Genomic DNA, 22,548 nt, shown 5'->3' with positions numbered 1-22,548 from the left:
AACTACTGGTGAAGCTGCATCTGCTAATGAAGAGGCAGCAAAAGCCTACCCCGAACAATTAAAGAAAATCATAGAAGAAAAGGGCTATCTTCTGGAACAAGTTTTTAATGCTGACGAGACTGGGCTCTTCTGCGAAAAAAATGCCCAACCGCACTTACACTTCGAAATCGGAAAGACAAGCCCCTGGCTTCAAAGCAGCTAAAGACCGTGTGACTGTGTTGTTTTGTGGCAATGCGGCTGGGCATTTAATAAAGCCAGGCTTGCTCTACAGGGCTGCAAATCCCTGTTCCCTAAAAGGCAAGAACAAAAATCTCCTGCCTGTGTTCTGGCAATCAAATAAAAAGGCCTGGGTGATGGCAGCATTATTTCTGGATTGGTTCCACAAGTGTTTCATTCCAGAGGTCAAGCGGTACCTCGAAGAGAAAGGACTTGACTTTAAAGTGCTGCTGATCGTAGACAATGCTCCTGGCCACCTGTGGCACTCCAGTTTGCACATAACGACATTGAAGTCATCTTTCTCCCCCCCAATACCACCTCCATCCTCCAACCTCTCGAGCAAGGCATGATTCGCTGTTTCAAGGCCACGTACAGGAGGCTTACATTCTCATGGATATGTAGTGCTATGGATGCTGATCCCATTATTAATGTGATGGAGTGGAGTCCTTCAACATTGCCGATTGCATCACTTTTATTAAACAGGCAATGGATGCAATCAAGCCTGAAACAGTCAATGCATGTTGGAGAAACCTATGGAAAGAATGTGTGAATGATTTTAAGGGTTTCCCAACCATTGACAAAGAAGTGAAATGCATTGTTCAGGTGGCCAGGCAAGTGGGTGCTGATGGCTTCATCGACATCCTTGTGGAAGAAATTGAAGAATTAATTGAGAGCCATAGAGAAACATTGACTAACGAAGAGTTAGAGGAACGGATAAAATCGTCTACAGAAGACGAAGATGACGACGACGAACAGGAAGAGCCAGCAAGTTGGAATCCTCATAAATTTGCTGAAGTGTTCCAAGCAGCGAAACACTTGAATAATTTAATTTCTGAATACGATCCCTCTATGGAACGAAGCCTCAAAATGACACGGAGTATTACGGACGATTTGAGACCGCACCAAGAAATATTTGGGCAGCTCAAGAGACAACAGCGACAGTTGCCGATCACCATGTTTTTCAAGGAAAAACAACCAGCAGCAGATGAGCCTACGCAATCAACTTCTCGAGCTGAACCAGAGCCAACGACTTCGTCTACGACTCGCTCTCCGTCACGCAAGCTCTCCATCACCTCCGTCTCCTGGATCGACATGAAGCCCTGACGACCCCCTGTAATTACCTCCCCTGCAATTAAAAATACAGTACTGTAAAATTATATTTTGCGTACACACTCTTTATTATAGACTGTACATTACTGTATATATTATACATGTATACATATTACTGTACAGGGTTGTATACACAAAACCATGTACCGTATACTGTACTTTATGGGAGATTTAAGGGATTTTCAAGGGTAATTTTGACTAAATGCGATTTTTACCTTCCGCGCTGACTTTAGAACCTAACCCCTGCGTAAAATGCGACTCCACTGTAGCTGAAGACACCTTAATGTAGTCAACACTCAAAGCTGCCTCCAGACCTAGACCCGGGATCACAATAGCCTGCTGCCTTGTGAATTGTGAATTTCCCCCTGTAAAGGGCAAGACACAGAAGTTCCACAATGTGAATGTATTATAAAACAATACTGTTGTCCCCTTAAGGCTAGCAGTAGTAAAAACATCAACCATTCTGCAGCACTAACAACTTTAATAAAATAACACAAAGCGCAGCTGTCAGGTTTGCCAGCAACCTCACACGGAGAGACATGAGTGAGAAAAGAATACTTTTCACAAACAGAAATATTCAAAAAGCTTCACTGTTTACAAGTAATCAGAACTGACAGTCAGAGATTATAGGTGGAAGAGCATTTTCTGCTTGAGGTGAAAAAAGAGGGGAATTTATCAGGAAACCCAAGAAGTCAGACATCAGAAATGATCTGATTGACGAAGGGCATACCTTAGAAATAGTGTGTTTATTTGTTCTGCAAGGCAAGGAGATGTAGTAGGTTGTAAACAAGAGTCTTTTTGCTTGAAGAACGTTGAACAGACACAGTGTGTAATTTCCCCAGCAACTGTGATTTGAGAATTGTGTAATCTGTGCTTCAGTGCTGGCCCAGAATCACAAAAAGGGTTTATAATGTAACAGAGTTGGCTAAAATCTATGTCCGGTTTCTTTTTGCATTCTGTTCCCTCCCTTGAGAGGATATAACTCAGCCATGCTAATTTGTTCTCTTATCTATTTTATTATGTTTTATTATGCTTTCATTTCTGAGCCATTCCTCTAAAAGCTAAGCATGCAAAAACCCGATCTTTTCTCTGAGTTCACATAGCTTTGGATTACTAAATGTTGCAGCTGGACAGGCCTCTATCTGGAGTGGTGCCTTTGTTCCCTTTCTCTTACAGAAATAGATGAATTATTGATACTTCCAAAAGATACACTACATATTGTTGCAATACAAAGAAGCCTTTAGAGGACAGCATGTCGCTGCATAATGTAACATCTGTGCATTGGTGCTACACTTCCCTGCACAGCTTTCTGCAATCCCTTGCCACTAGCTGTCCAGGACTTGTCCTACAGAAGTAATTATTATTAGTATGTCTTGAGTTACTACTTCCTGCGCCAAATGCTGGTAGGAGCTCTGTTCTGAAGAGAACACTCAGTTCTACTTGGATCATGAAGGCTGAATCAATCCAAGATATCATAGAAGAAATGTTCTTTCTTTATTGGTATTTGTGAACTCTGACCTTAGCTGGTTAACCCTGGATGCCGCAATGGATATTTCTAGCTACTTGAAGAAAAGGAGTACTTGTGGCACCTTAGAGATGAACAAATTTATTTGAGCATAAGCTTTCGTGAGCTACAGCTCACTTCATCGGATGCATGCAGTGGAAAATACAGTGGGGAGATTTATATACACAGAGAACATGAAACAATGGGTGTTACCATACACACTGTAATGAGAGTGATAAGGTAAGGTGAGCTACTACCAGCAGGAGAGCGGGGGGGAAAAAACCTTTTGTAGTGATAATCCAGGTGGGCCATTTCCAGCAGTTGACAAGAACGTGGAAGGAACAGTGGGGGGTGGGAGGGGGAAAGAAACATGGGAAATAGTTTTACTTTGTGTAATGACCCATCCACTCCCAGTCTTTATTCAAGCCTAAGTTAATTGTATCCAGTTTGCAAATTAATTCAAGTTCAGCAGTCTCTCGTTGGAGTCTGTTTTTGAAGTTTTTTTGTTGAAGAATTGCCGCTTTTAGGTCTGTAATCGAGTGACCAAAGAGATTGAAGTGTTCTCCAACTGGTTTTTGAATGTTATAATTCTTGACGTCTGATTTGTGTCCATTTATTCTTTTATGTAGAGACTGTCCAGTTTGACCAATGTACATGGCAGAGGGGCATTGCTGGTACATGATGGCATATATCACATTGGTAGATGTGCAGGTGAACGAGCCTCTGATAGTGTGGCTGATGTGATTAGGCCGTATGATGGTGTCCCCTGAATAGATATGTGGACACAGTTGGCAGCAGGATTGTCTGGCTATGTAGACTCCCTCATCAGGCCCTATGCTCCCAGCACTCCCAGCTATCTTAGAGACATCACTGACTTCCTGAGGAAACTACAATCCATCGGTGATCTTCCTGAAAACACCATCCTAGCCACTATGGATGCAGAAGCCCTCTACACCAACATTCCACACAAAGATGGACTACAAGCCATCAGGAACAGCATCCCCGATAATGTCACGGCAAACCTGGTGGCTGAACTTTGTGACTTTGTCCTCACCCATAACTATTTCACATTTGGGGAGAATGTATACCTTCAAATGAGCGGCACTGCTATGGGTACCCGCATGGCCCCACAGTATGCCAATATTTTTATGGCTGACTTAGAACAACGCTTCCTCAGCTCTCGTCCCCTAATGCCCCTATTCTACTTGCATTATATTGATGACATCTTCATCATCTGGACCCATGGAAAAGAAGCCCTTGAGGAATTCCACCATGATTTCAACAATTTCCATCCCACCATCAACCTCAGCCTGGACCAGTCCACACAAGAGATCCACTTCCTGGACACTACGGTGCTAATAAGCGATGGTCACATAAACACCACCCTAAACCAGAAACCTATTGACTGCTGTACTTACCTACATGCCTCCAGCTTTCACCCAGACCACACCACACGATCCATTGTCTACAGCCAAGCTCTACGATACAACCGCATTTGCTCCAACCCCTCAGACAGAGACAAACACCTACAAGATCTTTATCAAGCGTTCTTAAAACTACAATACCCATCTGCTGAAGTGACGAAACAGATTGACAGAGCCAGAAGAGAACCCAGAAGTTACCTACTACAGGACAGGCCCACAAAGAAAATAACAGAACGCCACTAGCCATCACCTTCAGCCCCCATCTAAAACCTCTCCAACGCATTATCAAGGATCTATAACCTATCCTGAAGGATGACCCATCACTCTCACAGATCTTGGGAGACAGGCCAGTCCTTGCTTACAGACAGCCCCCCAACCTGAAGCAAATACTCACCAGCAACCACACACCACACAACAGAACCACTAACTCGGGAACCTATCCTTGCAACAAAGCCCGTTGCCAACTGTGTCCACATATCTATTCAGGGGACACCATCAGAGGGCCTAAACACATCAGCCACACTATCAGAGGCTCGTTCACCTGCACATCTACCAATGTGATATATGCCATCATGTTCCAACAATGCCCCTCTGCCATGTACATTGGCCAAACTGGACAGTCTCTACATAAAAGAATAAATGGACACAAATCAGACATCAAGAATTATAACATTCAAAAACCAGTCGGAGAACACTTCAATCTGTTTGGTCACTCGATTACAGACCTAAAAGTGGCAATTCTTCAACAAAAAAACTTCAAAAACAGACTCCAATGAGAGACTGCTGAACTTGAATTAATTTGCAAACTGGATACAATTAACTTAGGCTTGAATAGAGACTGGGAGTGGATGTGTTATTACAAAAGTAAAACTATTTCCCCATGTTTATTTCCCCCACTCCCAACCCCCACTGTTCCTCACACGTTCTTGTCAACTGCTGGAAATGGCCCACCCTGATTATCACTACAAAAGGTTTTTTCCCCCCCGCTCTCCTGCTGGCAATAACTCACCTTACCTGATCACTCTCGTTACAGTGTGTATGGTAACACCCATTGGTTCATGTTCTCTGTGTATATAAATCTCCCCACTGTATTTTCCACTGCATGCATCCGATGAAGTGAGCTATAGCTCACGAAAGCTTATGCTCAGATAAATTGGTTAGTCTCTAAGATGCCAGAAGTCCTCCTTTTCTTTTTGCGGATACAGACTAACACGGCTGCCACTCTGAAATCTAGCTACTTGGTAGTTTTATAGCTTCCTGCTCTTTCTCTTTCCCACTGTAAAGGGGATATATATTTCTACTCTCCACTTTCTCAGCTCATCAAGTGCCAGGTTGCTAGGATTAAAATTCCCTCAGTGACGTGAAGACTCTGTTCCTCCCCAAGACCCTCACCTCACAAAGCAGCTGTGAAGAACTTGTCCTCTATTGCACTGAGTCCAAGGTAATGAAGTGGTCGCTCATCATCCTCCTGCCACTACTCATCAGAGCCTGCCTAGGCCAGTGTTAATGTTGACTCATACAGAGCTTTGTTTCCCCTGGCCCTGTGAACAGCCCTGCTCATCTCCATTCAGAATGCTGCTGCAAAATCATTCTCTGAGCCCATCACTTTGACCGACACACCCCCTTATTTGAATCCCCTGTTTTGGCAGTAGAAAATAGTGCATCAAACACAAGCTACTTGGCTTCACTTTTAAGGCCCTTCACAGACAATCCCCTCCATACCTATCACCTCTCATTCAGTATCAAACTGTTGATGCTCACCTCCAAGTGGCACATGGTGCCAGCCTCCATCACCTGCTTGTTAAATTTTCAAATCGGCATCTTCATGCTTTCTCCCACATGGCCCCTCGTCCTTGGGAGGAGCTCTCCACAAACATCTGCTGTTTATACAGCACCTCGCACAATAGGGTCCTGAACCATGACTATTGCTCCTAGGTACTATGGTACTATAACTAACAATAATAATAATATTGTGCTCTTGCAAAATGTATGGGTCTAGTCTTGGTCCCTGAAGGATACTGGACAGAGGCTGTATGTAATTTACTTAGCACTGGTGAGTTAAAGATTGTGTAATATGTGTATCAGTGTTTTGCATAGCCAGGGAGGCTGAGTGGTAAATGACGTTCCTTTTCGGTATACATTGACTACCCCTCACTTGAAACGGGCAATTTTCCAACGCAGTCAGAAACTCAGAAGTTTGGTTTCAGTAGAGAATTTGGAACCCAAAATCTTTAATTGGATTTAATGTTGCCCTGAATGCTTTTCTCTAAACCCACTAACTATACAAAGTCATTTCTAGAAAAAGAATATATTATTTTTGGCTGCAGCACCTTAACATTAAGCAATGTGTAAATATTACCATCATAACCTTAGGGAAGGGAACTAAGAGAATCAATCATTCTCCATTTTTAATCAGACACATTCATGGAAGTCCAGTTAAAGCTACTGTCACAGAACATCATTTCAGGTAGATAAAGTGGGATGACTCCAGATAAAATATGCTTTCCCCAAACCTTTGCAGAAATAGAATCCCCGTATATAAAATCTCAGGCTTCAATGTGTCCTATATTTGAATATCTCTATGCGAGTAAAGACTTCAGCTCAAGTTTTCCAATTTTATTCGGTCTGAACAGAAGAAAACACTCAGACAGCAGCTATTTTCACTTTTACCTTTGAGCAGAGCCTGGGAGTAAGGGAGGGTGGAAAGCTTTGCATTTATTGCCTGACAGATGTTTATTAGAATGAGCTTAGATGCATCATTGGGATTTGCATTTGTGTGTAAATAGGAATACTCTTCAAAATGTGTCTTCACAACAGAGTGTCTCTAGGAAATGTGTACTGGCTGTTAAGCTAGATTCATACTTGAACTCAAAATCCGTCTCATTAAGCTGAAATGTGTATTTTTTCCTGGCCTGAAAATTAGCCTTTCAAGATGGCGGAGTCCCCTGAAAACGTCTAACGAATAATCCACAACTTTGGTGGGTGCTCTCTCTCGTCAGGATCCTGTTCCCCCTTGAACACAAAAAGTAACTTCACGACTGTGTGGTGCATTGTACCTTCTAAGTGGTCAACTCTCAGAGTCCAGCTCCTGGGAGAATGTAGGCTTTGGATGTAGCATGCTGATAAGGAATTTGGCTGTCTGAAAGATCTTTGAACATCTCTGCCTTTGGCCATCCTTAAGATGATGTAAATAACTTTGTGATCGTAATGCCTTTCCAAGCTCAGAAATTACTGTCACTGTAACCCAAGACTTTAACACAGATCAGATCTCAGGGACACTGTGCAGCTAGTTAGGGCTATTGTATATTAGAGTGCTATTGAATGTTAGAGTCAGAATTTAGTAATGGGTGAAGTGGATCATGTGCAAATTAAACAGTGGATGAAGTCAGCGGTGGATAAACAGGTCAGTCAATGGTTTATTGGACCCTGCCTGTTGCAGCTGAAGAAAGAAAGGAATGGTTTTACTCTCTGTCTCTCTCTATCGATATCTACATTTGTAACTATTAGTACATCCCATCACTGGCAGCCTGGGAAAAGACTCCCAGGAGCCTGTGGAAGTTATGGCAGCCTCCAAGAGTTGCCCTGTGAGCCATAGTAAGGCCCAATGGCCTGTGATGGGATATTAGATGGGGTGGGATCTGAGTTACCCAGGAAAGAATTTTCTGTAGTATCTGGCTGATGAATCTTGCCCATATGCTCAGGGTTTAGCTGATCGCCATATTTGGGGTCGGGAAGGAATTTTCCTCCAGGGCAGATTGGAAGAGGCCCTGGAGGTTTTTCGCCTTCCTCTGTAGCATGGGGCACGGGTCACTTGCTGGAGGAGTCTCTGCTCCTTGAAGTCTTTAAACTATGATTTGAGGACTTCAGTAGCACAGATATAGGTGTGAGGTTTTTTGCAGGAGTGGGTGGGTGAAATTCTGTGGCCTGCATTGTGCAGGAGGTCAGACTAGATGATCATAATGGTCCCTTCTGACCTAAATATCTATGAATCTATGAACCAGAATCTGAATTCAACCTTAAATCTTGACTTGATAATAGCACCCTGGAACAAGAGAGAAGAGTCCAAACAATTTACTTTAACACTGTCTCTTGCTATTTAAACAAAGGCAAAAAGAAAACCAATTTGGTGGGGGGGGGGGAAAGGGACACATGGTACCCATGAGGAAGATGGCTGCCTAGTCCCAGACAGTGTCATTCTCCAAATATCAATTCACCTGTAATAATTACTTTTGTAGAAAATTGGCAATAGTTTCTGTCATAAAAGATGGACATTTTTCCAGGAGATTAATTTAAACTGTTGACTATGGATTTCAATGAAAAACTGAGAAGCAACAAAAGACCTAAGCCTGAATCACCTCAAACAATGGGAAGACCTCAAGGCTACAGCAGAGCCAAGCCCAGGATATCGTGGCACTGAAAAAAATTCCTCACAGCCCAACTGGATTCAATCTGAAAAGATGTACGTGGCCTCTCTTAAGATGTATGTGATGTAAAACCCTCACTCTCACAGATCTTGGGAGACAGACCAGTCCTCGCTTACAGACAGCCCCCCAACCTGAAGCAAATACTCACCACACACCACACAACAAAAACACTAGCCCAGGAACCTGTCCTTGCAACAAAGCCCAATGCCAACTCTGTCCACATATCTATTCAAGTGACACCATCATAGGACCTAATCACATCAGCCATGCCATCAGGGGCTCATTCACCTGCACATCTACCAATGTGATATATGCCATCATGTGCCAGCAATGCCCCTCTGCCATGTACATTGGCCAAACCGGACAGTCTCTATGCAAAAGAATAAACAGACACAAATCTGACATCAGGAATCATAACATTCAAAAACCGGTAGGAGAACACTTCAACGTCTCTGGCCACTCAGTGACAGACTTAAAGGTGGCAATTTTGCAACAGAAAAGCTTCAAAAACAGACTCCAACGAGAAGCTGCTGAATTTGAATTAATATGCAAACTAGATACCATTAACTTAGGTTTGAACAGAGACTGGGAATGGCTCGGTCATTACACTAATTGAATCTATTTCCCCATGTTAAATATCCTCACACCTTTGTGTCAACTGTCCGAAATGGGCCATCTTGATTATCACTACAGAAGTTTTTTTCCCCTGCTGATAATAGCTCCTCTTAATTAATTAGCCTCTTACAGTTGGTATGGGTACTTCCACCTTTTCATGTTCTCTGTATGTATAAATATCTTCTATATGTTGCATTCTATGCATCTGATGAAGTGGGCTGTAGCCCATGAAAGCTTATGCTCAAATAAATTTGTTAGTCTCTAAGGTGCCACAAATACTCCTGTTCTTTTTGCTGATACAGACTAGCACGGCTGCTACTCTAAAACCCTGAATGGCTCACTGGGAAAATGCGCTACAACAAACTGCCATTGTACCCAGTGAAATTAAAGAAGGAACTGCCTCCTTAAAGCTTAGGCAGGACACAGTGGAAGAAAAACAGGATAACTTAAAAAACAAATCTCAAAGAAACAGCCTTCACCTCTTGGGCATTGCTGACGGTCTCAAGGAGAAGGATGTTATCAGCTTTCTTCAGAAGCTGCTCCCTGACATATTTAAATTGGACCCCCAGCTGTCCCCATTAGATATTGAAAGGGCTCAGTGAATGCCTGGTACTTGAAGGGAGGAATCTGAGAAGCCCAAACCCATCATCTGCAAGCTGCTGAAGTTCAATAATAAAGTCATGTTAATGAATGCTGCCAGAAAAGCTGAAACCCTTACGTACAAAGGCCACAACATTTCTCTTTTTCGTGACTTCTCAGCTGAGCTTAACAACAAGAGGGCTGCATTCAATGGCATAAAGCAAATCCTCAGGGGGACCACTGTCAGATACAGCAGCAAGTACCCATCTACCTTCACTCTGGATTTAGCAGGCTCCACAAGATTTTGCAAAACCCCCTGCAAAGCATGGCAGATGCGTCAAAGACTTTGGTGCAAAATTTTGTTTCACAGTTGATTCAGTCGTCTCTAACTTCATGCAAGAAAATAAGCTCTCAGTTACTTCAGATACCATCCTTTGGAAAGCTCTGAAAGCTACTGTAAGAGGTGAATGCCACAATAAATATGAATTTCAGTAGGGCCCCTGGGATGGATGGCTTTCTGGCCAATTTCTACAAAACATTTTGTAATCAGCTATCTTCTATTCTATTCTATTCTAATCTTTCAAGGGTCTTCATCCCAAAAAGGAACCATGACTCGTAACATAAGAACTGCTTTGATTACTTTAATATTAAAGAAGAACAAAGATGGTCGCAACTGTGGTGACTTCGGCCCCATTAGCTTTATTGAACACAGATTGAAAAATAATTGCAAAAATGTTAGCGGCGTGACGGGACGTCATCCTCTCATCAAGCAGAGACACAGATTGGGCCGGTTTCATTAAAGGAAGATTGGCTGCTGATAATATGAGAAAAATTGCTCACTTGATCCAGCAAGCTCAGATGTTCCCTTCTTAACTCTAGATGCAGAGAAGGCCTTCGTTAGGGCTGAATGGCCTTATCTGATGGCTGTCCTAAGAGCATTTGGATTAGGACCCATGTTCCTGAATGGAGTCAGTATATTATACACCTCTCTCCGAACTTTGCTATCAACTAATGGGATTATTTCTCCCATGATTCAAGTAGAAAGAGGGATGCAACAGGGTTTTCCCTTCTCCCCTCCTTTTTAATCTGTCTCTCGAACCCCTGGCAATGTATGTCTGCATTCAGCCACGGAAGGTGTGACTATAAACAGGAAAGAATACAAAATCAGTTTATATGCTGATGACATTTTTGTACTATTGAGGGATCCATCCTCCTCAATCCCATCATTACTGAATGTAGCTAACTTTTTCAGAGAGATCTCTGATTTTCGCATTAACTGAAATAAATCACAAGCAATGGATATATCCAAATGTCCAGATCCTTCTCTGTTTCAGCATTTTCCGTTGCAAATAAGCAAGAAAATAACTTATTTGAGTGTAAAGATTTGTCCTGATCTTCCCAAAATTGTTTCTATAAATATGGACTGTACAGAAAAAGAAAATTCCAAGGATGTAGAGATGTGTCTCCTCCCTCTATCCTGATTGGGGAGAATAGAAATACCCAAAAGGAACCTGCCCAAGAATTACTTGTATCATTAGCCTATTGCCTTTCAAGGTCTGTCCTTTGCTCTTTTCTCAAATGAATAGGCGTATCATGCAATTTATATGGGATAAAAAACAGCCACACTTGTCATGCAAGACCCTTAAAAAATTCTGGGCAACTGGAGGTATGGGGTTGTCAGATTTGTATCTGTCTTATCTCGCATTTCAATGTGTCTTGTTGTAAGGTGGTCCACTCCAGTAACTCTGTATGCACACCAGCTGGGTTTGAGGTAGAAAAAAGCTTAGCCAGGCCATTCGGTTTCCTCTCTTCTTTTATATACCTTAAGAGGCTACTTATACCTGTAAGGAAAAATCCAATCTTTGCATCTACATGGGCCATCTTGCAATGCATTAAGACGGAGACAGCATCCAATCTTGCTAATTCTCTTCTCGTACCTCTATGGGATAACCCTGTCTCAGGATCAAGGCCAACTTCACACTTAAGCCAGTTTAGATAGAAAAAGGATTAATAACAATTAAAAATATAATGCAAGATGATAGACTGGCCTCCTTCAAACATGAATGGAACAAATACCAGCTACTGCTGTCTCACAGTTCCTTCTTTCAGTGGTTGTGCCCAAGGATTCACGGAGGGTTAGGGGACATTTGGCCAATTCCAACTCTCTCACCTCTAGAAGAACACGTTAAGAAATGTGGAAACAAAAGTCACTTGGTAGGAATTACTTATAGGTGGCTTAGTGCTTTGCATTACCCTCTCTATCTCAGTCTCAGAGAATATGGGGAAAAGAACATAGCTTTACTGTCACAACAGAAACGTGGGAGGATATCTGGTGTAATGTGAAGGAGACTTCAAGTTCTTTATCCTTGTGAGTCTTCCAGAAGAAGGTATTAAACAGGTACTACTGGACTCCAGAACATTGTTTAATGCTAGTTTGGCAGCACAAAGCGAACGCTGGAGATACAAACAGCCACATGCCAACCTTTCACACATCCTCTACAGCTATCAAAAAGTGCATGTGTTCTGAAACACCGTATTCAGTGCTCTTGCAACAACTTTGTTGCTATCTTTTCTTCTCCAAGCTTGTGTATTTTAGAGGGGCTGGATGAGTTGGTGTTACCAGTTAAGAGTAAGAAATTGATTCCAGTAACTATTTTAGTGGCCAAAAAAGATATTTTGTGAAAATGAAAATCTGCAATTCCTCCCTCATACACAGAGCGGCTTAGTGAGCAATCTACTACTTCATTAATGGAAAAAAGGACTCTGTCTAATAGCAATGTTGGAGAGCCTGTCTGGTCACGCATGAAACTATTGCATACTTTTTCAGTTTAGTATATAGTTGTCCCCAGCACTCATAGGTTGTGTTCTCACTTATTTATCACTTTAATAATTGATACCCTGCATGACCTCTAAGGATTCAGGTTTGTTTGTTTGTTTGTTTGTTTGTTTTTCCTTTTCCAAGTAATGAAGGTTGAATTTGGTTGTTTATATGCTATTTCCATCTTTGACGTGTATTTATATAGATTTTGTTTCATTATGTGTTTGTGTTTTATATAAAACAATAAAAATAAGAATTTGATAAAGGAAACAGACCTGGCCCTTGCTACGTATGACCTGTGGCTCTCATTGCCTTCCCTGATCCACCCGGGATGCCACCTCAGTGCCCCATTCATCTGCTTCTCGCAAAACATCTTTGAGCTTCCTTCTGGGCCACCCCTGTCTTTGTGTAACCCTTTCCTGAGCTGGCCCACTAAGCCATGGCCTTCTCCTCACTGGTGTCTCTCCAGCCTCTTCTCAAAGCCAACCAGAAATTAGCCAGCTCAGACTCTTAGCTCTGCTGTGCTGTCCACCATCCTTTGCTGAGTAATCACATGATCCTCTCAATGTTAACCTTGTCACAGTGACCCTCGGCCTGCCTGTCCCCAACGCTAGAGCTGGTCTGAACATTTTCGACTACATTTCATTTTGCCAAAATGTATTGTTTTGTCAGAGCCAAAACATTTCGTGATACTGGCTTCAGCGACATTTTCAGAGCCCCTATTGTACCCTACAGCCAGGTGGCCAGGGCACCAGCGTGGGATGTGGGGGACCGAGGGTCAAGTCATTGCACTGCCTGATTCAGAGCTTTTTCATCCCAGGTCACTCTGAACTAGCGCAGGGGCCCAAACCAGGCTCCCCCACACACCATGCTGGTGCCCTCCTCACCAGGACACACACTCGGGTTTCAATCCCCAAATGGATGTTTCGACACAAGGCTGTTGTCACGACCGTGTCTGAAGGGGTTTGGTTTCATTCCAGCACAGAATGAAAACAGACTTTGAAACCTCTGAAGGTGCCACGAAAGGGAGTTGCCATCCTCTGGTCGCCTCTCGCCAACCCCTACGTGCTGGCTTGTGACCCCAACCTGTGTCACGTCTGCCATTAGCTTGTAGCTCCTTGGGGGAGGGAAGAGGACTCTTGTGAGGTGTCTCACACACATTTCACCGCTCCGCCTTATAATCAAATTACTTGGGCATGACGGGTGTAATCCTGGCTGCGGCAAAATGCATTGGAGCTGTGCCACAATCTTCCCTGGGGCCAGGGTTTCACTCGTGGTATGTAGTGGGGATGAGGAGGAACCCCAACTGCTGGCGGTTTCTGATTTCCTCTCTGGCCCCTACACCTCCCTGTCACATTTCTGGTTTGCTGCTTGGCTGCTTTCAACTCTTGTCCATCCATCAGCTGCAGGAGCCAGGGCCCCTTCCTCCCCTCCTTGCCCCACCCCCAGCTGCTAATGGGTAGGCAGGTCCCAGAGGAAAGTTTCTGGTGCAGATTTTTTTTTTGCAGTTCCTTCTCCTAACCCCGCCTGGTTCAGTGTCTCACTGGACAGCTGGGAGTGCAGAAGGGTAGCCAGGAGGCAGACAGTGCCTTGAGTGGCTGGGAGACATGGTAGAATCAAGATCTTCTCTCCCTCTTTGGTAGCAGTGGATTCAGGGGAGTAAGAGAAAGGGGCAACCGCTCAGGGCCTGGGAGAGGGCCCTGACAAGGAGAAAGTCTGCTCAGGTCCTGGAGGCGACCGCAGGAGAGAAGTGGCTCAGGACCACAACGGGGCAAGGGCCGAGAGAGGAAGATGTTGTTCAGGACTTGGGCAATGGGAGAAGGGGTGTAATCAGACAAAAGGGACCATGGACGGGGACGGCCTGAGGTGTGCAAATGAGATACGAAGAAGAAACGAGCTTCTCCACATGATACATTTGCGTCATTAGAAGCTATGGGGGCTTTAAGACTGATTGCAGGTGTCCCGTAAATGCTTTCTAGGCTACAGCTAATTACCCTCCAGGAAACACAGGAAACCAAGACTGTTACCCTAATAACCCCAGACACCTTCACATTCCCCCATTTGAAGATGCAGTCTCATGATTAGTGGCCTTCGTTTAAAGACACTTAACATCCAGCCTTCTCTTTGATGCAAGTCCTGGAGGCAGAAAGGATCTAGGTTGACAACATAAGCAATGTACCTTCCCCTGGTTTTTATCCCTTTCTCTCTAATCCTGTGAAATTGTTATGAGATGGATTTATAACATACCTACAGCTCATATAAAAAATGAAAATTAGTCCTCTACTAGTGGAACACTAATACAGTTTAATTTGCCTACAGCTATTGTATCATACCTGCCGTGACGTGGAAGGTAATAGCAGAATATGAAATCTGTGTAGCAGAATGTAACACTGCATAGGACTTTAGCTGGCAGAAGAATTCTGAGCAGGAGAAATATCTCACAAATAAAAGTATTTGTGGGTTGAATATATGCTGATAATCCTAGTTTATTGCTAAACACGCCATATATGGCAATGCAGTTTGCTTGGCAAATGCAACATTGTCCTGAGCTCTGCTCTTAACTGCTTCATTTTCAGGACTAACGTTTGTTCATGAATAAGAGGTGCAAATTCATTATTTTCTGCAACTGTCTGTGACAACAACCAAAAAGTTGATATTGTAATGTTCTTCTTTGGAAGCACTGATGCGATGAATATGCTCCACACGGCATTCTGTACCGAGACACATTAAAAATCTGCAATACTTTGGAACCAAAATAAGGCTTTAATGTGATTGTTTATGATTTGTCTTCCATCTTCGGTAATAATACTCTTTGTATGATCAGTGGCAGCTATTTTTGAGGCGACATATGTGTGACTAGTCAGCGAAATGAGGTTTTACCAATAAGTCTGACTGTCTCTCCTCCATTGGTGAGTCCAGGACAGTGTTCCTAATGGCCACATCAGCAATAACAGCACTGAGCAGTACACAGCGCTTTGTTGGATGCCTGTTTGCCAAGCTCTGTGCAAAGTTTAAATAATTCACGTGTGTGATTATCCCCATTCAGACGGGCAAAGGAAATACTGAGTGGTTCAAGGAAAGTAAGAGGTTTTGTGTCTGGGACAGGGTGTATGTATCCCTCTCTTGGCATGGGGACGGTGGGGAAAAGCACCTGTATTGTTCTGTGCCTGTATTGAAAAGCAGCTGAATAAACCATTGGTCCTCTGCAGAACGCTGGCAGCTGCGCCTCTCTAATGCAGGAAGTTTGGGGCCATGGCCACACCTGCCCACATGACGAAGCAAAAAACAGAGGGAAATTTCGCATAAAATTCTTATAAATGTCACAGTGGTTGCCGCCAGCACAACTCCCTCCAAAACACTCAGCTGACATCCCAATCCATCAATTTCCCCCACATTCACAGTCACTGCTAATTAGCCCATTCCCGACCTGCCTCACCCCAGAGAGTTGATTAATACCTGTGTGACGGGTTGGATCACAGAAACCCTCTTGGATGTGCCAAGACTACTTCTGCCCCTGCTTTCCCCGCTAGCTTGGGACTCCAGCACCCTGTCTTGCTGAGCCAGACACGCCCGTCTGCTCCAACACAGACCCAGGGTCTGAACCATGTGCCCCAAAGCTGCAGACTTAACTGAAAACAGCTTAAGAAGTGTTCCTGTCTTTAACACTCAGATGCTCAACTTCCAATGGGGTCCAAACCCCAAATAAATCCATTTTACCCTGTATAAAGCTTATACAGGGTAAACTCCTAAATTGTTTGCCTTCTATAACACTGATAGACAGATATGCACAGCTGTTCCCCCCCCCCCAGGTGTTAATACATACTCTGGGTTAATTAATAAGTAAAAAGTGATTTTATTAAATACAGAAAGTAGGATTTAAGTGGTTCCAAGTAATAACAGACAGGACAAAGTGAATTACCAAGTAAAATAAAACACCAAAGTCTAACCCTAATACAGTAAGAAAACTGACTACAGATAAAATCTCACCCTCAGAGATGTTTCAATAAGCTTTTATCACAGACTGGACGCCTTCCTAGTCTGGGCAAAATCCTTTCCCCCGGTACAGCCCTTGTTCCAACTCAGGTGGTAGCTAGGGGATTTCTCATGACTGCCTCCCCCTTTGTTCTGTTCCACCCACTTATATATCTTTTGCATAAGGTGGGAATCCTCTGTCCCTCTCTGGGTTCCCGCCCTCCTTCTCAATGGAAAAGCACCAGGTTAAAGATGGATTCCAAATCAGGTGACATGATCATATGTCACTGTAAGACTTCATTACCCACTTGCCAGCACACAGTATACAGGAAGACTTACAAGTAAAACAGAGCCACCTACAGTCAATTGTCCTGGTTAATGGAGGCCGTCAAGATTCCAAACCACCATTAACGGCCCACACTTTGCATAATTACAATAGGCCCTCAGAGTTATATTTCATATTTCTAGTTTCAGATACAAGAATAATACAGTCATACAAATAGGATGACCACATTCAGTAGATTATAAGCTTTGTAATGATACCTTACAAGAGACCTTTTTCAGAGAATCATAGAATATCAGGGTTGGAAGGGACCTCAGGAGGTCATCTAGTCCAACCCCCTGCTCAAAGCAGGACCGATCCCTGACTAAATCATCCCAGACAGGGCTTTGTCAAGCCTGACCTTAAAAACTTCTAGGGAAGGAGATTCCACCACCTCCCTAGGTAACGCATTCCAGTGTTTCACCACCCTCGTAGTGAAAAAGTTTTTCCTAATATCCAATCTAAATCTCCCCCACTGCAACTTGACACCATTACTCCTTGTTCTGTCATCTGCTACCACTGAGAACAGTCTAGAGCCATCCTCTTTGGAACCCCCTTTCAGGTAGTTGAAAGCAGCTATCAAATCCCCCCTCATTCTTCTCTTCTGAAGACTAAACATCCCCAGTTCCCTCAGCCTCTCCTCATAAGTCATGTGTTCCAGTCCCCTAATCATTTTTGTTGCCCTCCATTGGACTCTTTCCAATTTTTCCACATCCTTCTCGTAGTGTGGGGCCCAAAACTGGACACAGTACTCCAGATGAGGCCTCACCAATGTCGAATAGAGGGGAACGATCACGTCCCTCGATCTGCTGGCAATGCCCCTACTTATACATCCCAAAATGCCATTGTCCTTCTTGGCAACAAGGGCACACTGTTGACTCATACCCAACTTTTTCATGAAGCATACCCCAGTTACATTATATTCACACTCATTAGCATATTTTTATAAAATCATATAGAGTGCAACGTCACAACGTGCTCTTCCCCTCACACATGAACATCACTGCCAGTCCCTCCCACCCTCAGAATCCAACAGAATCCATCAGGGCTCACCCTTTGCATTCCTACCACTCTCTCCCATCCCGTGAGTCCGTCGATACCATCCAAGGCCTAGCTCAGAGTCCATCCATACCACACATGCCAACTCCCATGGCGGTTTTGACAGGGGAAGCATTGGGAGACCATTAATAACTCCACTCTTTTTTGTTTTGTGTTTTTCTAAAAAGCTGGACCGTCACGACAAAGGAGAAGAGGACTCCCCTGTCAAGTGGAGGTCTGAGGATGAAATGGAAGCCGAAGCAGCAAGCCTGAAGAAATATTTTCAGTAAAATCTGAGGTAAAGATTCCTAAGAGATGATACAGATTGATTGATTTATGCAGCACCCAAAACCGGCATCTTAGGGCACATCTACATTGCAAGAAAAGACTCATGGCACTAGGGCTCAGAGCCTGGCTCAGCTGATGCAGGGCTCTGGTTGTGGGGCTATTAAATTGCAGTGTAGCCTTTCAGACTCGGGCTGGAGCTCGGGCTCTGAGACCTCACAAGGAGCGAGGATCTCAGAGCCGAGATACCAGCCTGAGCTTGAATGTCTACATTGACATGTTTAGCCCCGCAAGCCCGAGTCAGCTGGCCTGGGTTCTGAGACTCGGTGCCACAGGGTTTTTTACTGCAGTGCAGCTGGACCTTACAGGCACAGACCCTGCCCTGAGGAGTTTACAGTCAAGATTACTGGGAGCAAAAAAAGCGGCAAGAGAGGGAAGGGAGAACAAGGGTCACAAAAGGAAGGCCAGACAGTTTCTTGGGTTTGTTATGTACGTATTGTTGTAGCTCCATAAGAATATGCTGCATCCACTATGCTCCTTAAACACATCAGCACCAGCTTGGAGGCATACTCAGCAAGCAACGCCCAGGAAGCAAGACCTCGCTCACTGAAACAGGCACAAACAGCTTCTACCCGGTGGTGTCTGACAGGCCCCAGTTTTCCTTATATTTACAATAGGAAACAGTCTCCATATATGTGGGGTAACCTGATAAATGTTCACTTTTTAGAGAGCGAGACCACTGCGTGCATTTTATGTAGATATTGGTATCATGTATGCAAGTCCCAGTGCTAACCCTATCACAAGTGCTATTTTATGTTCGTAAGTCTTAACTCAGCAGTTCAGTTTCACTCTCAAAATAAACCTGGTGGGAAGCTGCACATTGTGATAAATTTTCCATTGGCCCTAAAAGAAGAAACCATTTGAAGGGAGCGGGGGAAATAAAACCAGTTTGGTAAGTGCTAATGTTTGGTGCTATAGAAACTGAGATATTTTCATCAGATACCTGGAGTCCCAGATGTGGGATCCTTCCAACAGAAATGAATTGGCCCCCTGGGACCCATCTGAGTTACGCGAGGACATACAGCTCTGTGATAGCTCCACAAGTTTCCTCTTCTCTTCCCCGTCAGTCGTTAGCATCATCCAGCACACTCGTTTCTCAGTGGTTTCTGACTGTTTCATGTTTTGTCCCATCGGGAGCAGGAAGCCTGTAAACCTGCCTGCCTTGTGGCTGTGACTTGCTGCTCTGCAGCACAGCTTGGGAAATCTTCGGCTTAAACTCCACAGGTCACTCGGCTAATGTGTGTGGCCCTAATGAGTCTGATTGTGAGGTTTCTTAGCCACTGTGCCACTTGTTTTGAGTTCCTCAGGTCCTCTCCTCCGTGACCTTTTCCTGGCTCACCTCTCCTTTATTCACAATGATGCACATACAAGCACAATTGCGCAATAACAAGAGGTTCTGTTTAGATAAGTAATTAACTTACTGCAGCATTCATGCAGACTGGGCTTTATGAAGATGGACATTGAAAAGACTGCTTGGACCCATTTCCTTTCCAATGCAGGCTCTTTCCCTGCCGTATATTTCGTAGGGCTTCTTCCGGTCTAGTTATAAATGAAAGACTCGTTGGGATTTTCAAAGGAGTCTATGTGAATTTGGTGCCCAAATGCCATTGAAATTCAGTGAAAGTTGGGTGCCTAACTAAGATTCTTTTGTGTACCAGTCAGATTAATAGATCCATAGATGTCAAGGCCAGAAGGGATCATTGTGATCATCTAATCAGACCTCCTGTATAAGACAGGCCAGAGAACTTCCCCAAAATAATTCCTAGAGCAGAGCTTTTAGAAAAACATCCAATATTGATTCTTAAATGGTCAGGGATGGAGAATCCACCACAACCCTTGGTAAATTGTTCCAAAGGTTAGTTAATCTCACCATTAAAAATGTACACCTTATTTCCAATCTAAATTTTCTAGCTTCAGCTTCCAGCCATTGAATCATGTTATACCTTTCTCTGTTAGACTGAAGAGTCCGTTATTAAATATTTATTCCCCATGTATATACCTATAACTATGATCAAGTCACCCCTTAACTTTCTCTTTGTTAAGCTAAATAGATGGAGCTCCTTGAGTAAATTGAGTGAGCTCCGTGAGTCGGTCACTATAAGGCAGGTTTTCTAATCCTCCAAACATTCTCGTGGCTCTTCTCTGAATCCTCTCCAATTTCTCAACATCCTTCTTGAATTGGACACAGCATTCCAACAGTGGTTGCACCAGTGCCAAATAGAGAGGTAAAACAACTGCTGTATCCTAGTCGAGATTCCCCTGTGTTTATGCATCCTAGGATCACGTTTGCTCTTTTGGTAACAGAGTCACTTTGGGAGCTCATGTTCAGCTGATTATCCACCATGACTCCCAAATCTTTTTCAGAGTCACTGCTTCCCAGGATAAAGTCTCTGTCCTGTAAGTGTGGCCTATGTTTTTTGTTCCTAGATGTATACATTTAACATTTAGCCGTGTTAAAACACACATTGTTTGCTTGTGCCCAGTTTACCATCCGATCCAGATTGCTCTGTATCAGTAACCTGTCCTCTTCATTATTTACCACTCCCCCAATTTTTGTGTCATCTGCAAACTTTATCAATGATTATTTTATGTTTTCTTCCAGGTCATTGATAAAAATGTTCAATAGTGTAAGGCCATGAACCCATCTCTGTGGGACCCCACTGGAAATACACCCACTCAGTGATGATTTCCCCCTAGACTCCTAGACTTTAAGTTCAGAGGGGGGCATCATGATCATGTACTCTGACCTCCTGCACATCTCAGGTCACAGAACCTCACCCACCTACTTCTGTAGTAGGCACATAACCTCTGGGTGAGCTACTGAAGTCCTCAAATCTTGATGTAAAGACTTAAAGTTATAGAGAATTCACCATTTATTATAATTCGAACCAGCAAGTGACCTATGCCCCATGCTGCAGAGGAAGGCACAAAACTCCCAGGGTCTCTGCCAATCTGACCCAGGGAAAATGCTTTCTCAACCCCAAATATGGTGATCAATTAGACCCTGAGCATGTTGGCAAGACCCACCAGCCAGATACCTGTTCTAAACTCAGAGCCTCTCCAACCACAGTTGTAACTCAGAGCCTCTCCATCTAGTGTCCCATCTCTGTCCACTGGAGATATTTGGTAATAGTAGTCACGGAGGGGCCATATGCCATTGTAGGCAATCTCATCATACCCCTCAATAAATTTCTCAAGCTCAATCTTGAAACAAATTAGGGTTTTTGCTCCTAGTACATCCCTTTGGAGGCTGTTCCAAAACCTCACGCCTCTAATGGTTAGAAACCTTTGTCTAATGTCAAGCCTAAACTTACAGATGGCCAGTTTATATCCATTTGTTTTTGTGCCAGTATTGACCCTTAACTTAAATAACTCCTCTCACTCTCTGGTGTTTATCTCCCTGATTTGTTAGGCTAAACAAGCCAAGCTCCTTAAGTCTCCTCTTGTACAGTAGGTTTTGAGACCTATTGGTTAGCCAGTTTTTAATCCATTTAATGTGTACCATATTAATTTTATATAATTCTAGTTTTTTAAGCAAAATGTGGTGTGCTACCAAGTGAAGTGCCTTACAGGAGTCTAAAGATAGCGTATCAACACACTTACCTTTATCAACCTAACTTGTAATCTCCTCAAAAAATGTATCAAATTAGTTTGACAGGATCTATTCTCCATAAACCCATGTTGACTTGCATTACCTTCCTTTAATTCTTTATTAATCAAGTCCCATATCAGCTGTTGTATTATCTTGCCTGGGATCAATGTCAGACTAATGTCTGATTACCCGATGTGAGATTATCTCTGTCATCCCATTTACTCTTTTTAAAATGTGCATAATATTAGCTTTCTTCCAGTCTTCTGGAACTGCCACAGTACTCCAACGCTCATTGAAAATCAACAGTCCAGGATATTTTAGTGCTGGCAGCATGAGACCTCTAGCATGTGTCACTCAAACTGACGTTCCCCATGATCACACAGTTCTTACTCCTATTATATACATTATAAATAGGTGCAGAAGGAGGCGGTGGTCATCCTGTTCCCTAGTGTCTCTAGATCCTACAGTAAGGTGCAGAAATATGAAACCCTAAGCTAGATAGATTGTAAGAGCCATGCACTGCAAGCAGATCCATTCGGCTGCCCTTCGACCCATGTGCAGAGCTCTATTAAAGTCAATGAGTTTCTGC

At 43.5% G+C, this 22,548-nt stretch overlaps 1 protein-coding gene across 24 annotated transcripts in view; it reads left to right on the top strand.

Annotated features, from left to right (window-relative positions):
* FHIT (fragile histidine triad diadenosine triphosphatase) overlaps positions 1-22,548 on the top strand; it is a 1,053,300-nt gene that overhangs the window by 1,020,124 nt on the left and 10,628 nt on the right. For all 24 annotated transcript variants that reach the window (XM_043552284.1, XM_043552281.1, XM_043552273.1 and 21 more), the window contains one exon: positions 18,211-18,320. In XM_043552284.1, coding sequence (XP_043408219.1) covers positions 18,211-18,312 — 102 coding nt within the window. In that variant the 3' untranslated portion in view covers positions 18,313-18,320. The remainder of the gene's footprint in view (positions 1-18,210; positions 18,321-22,548) is intronic.

Source organism: Chelonia mydas, chromosome 7 (assembly GCF_015237465.2).
Source record: "Chelonia mydas isolate rCheMyd1 chromosome 7, rCheMyd1.pri.v2, whole genome shotgun sequence".
Lineage (NCBI taxonomy): Eukaryota > Metazoa > Chordata > Testudines > Cheloniidae > Chelonia > Chelonia mydas.
This window is presented reverse-complemented; position numbering and strand designations above follow the sequence as displayed.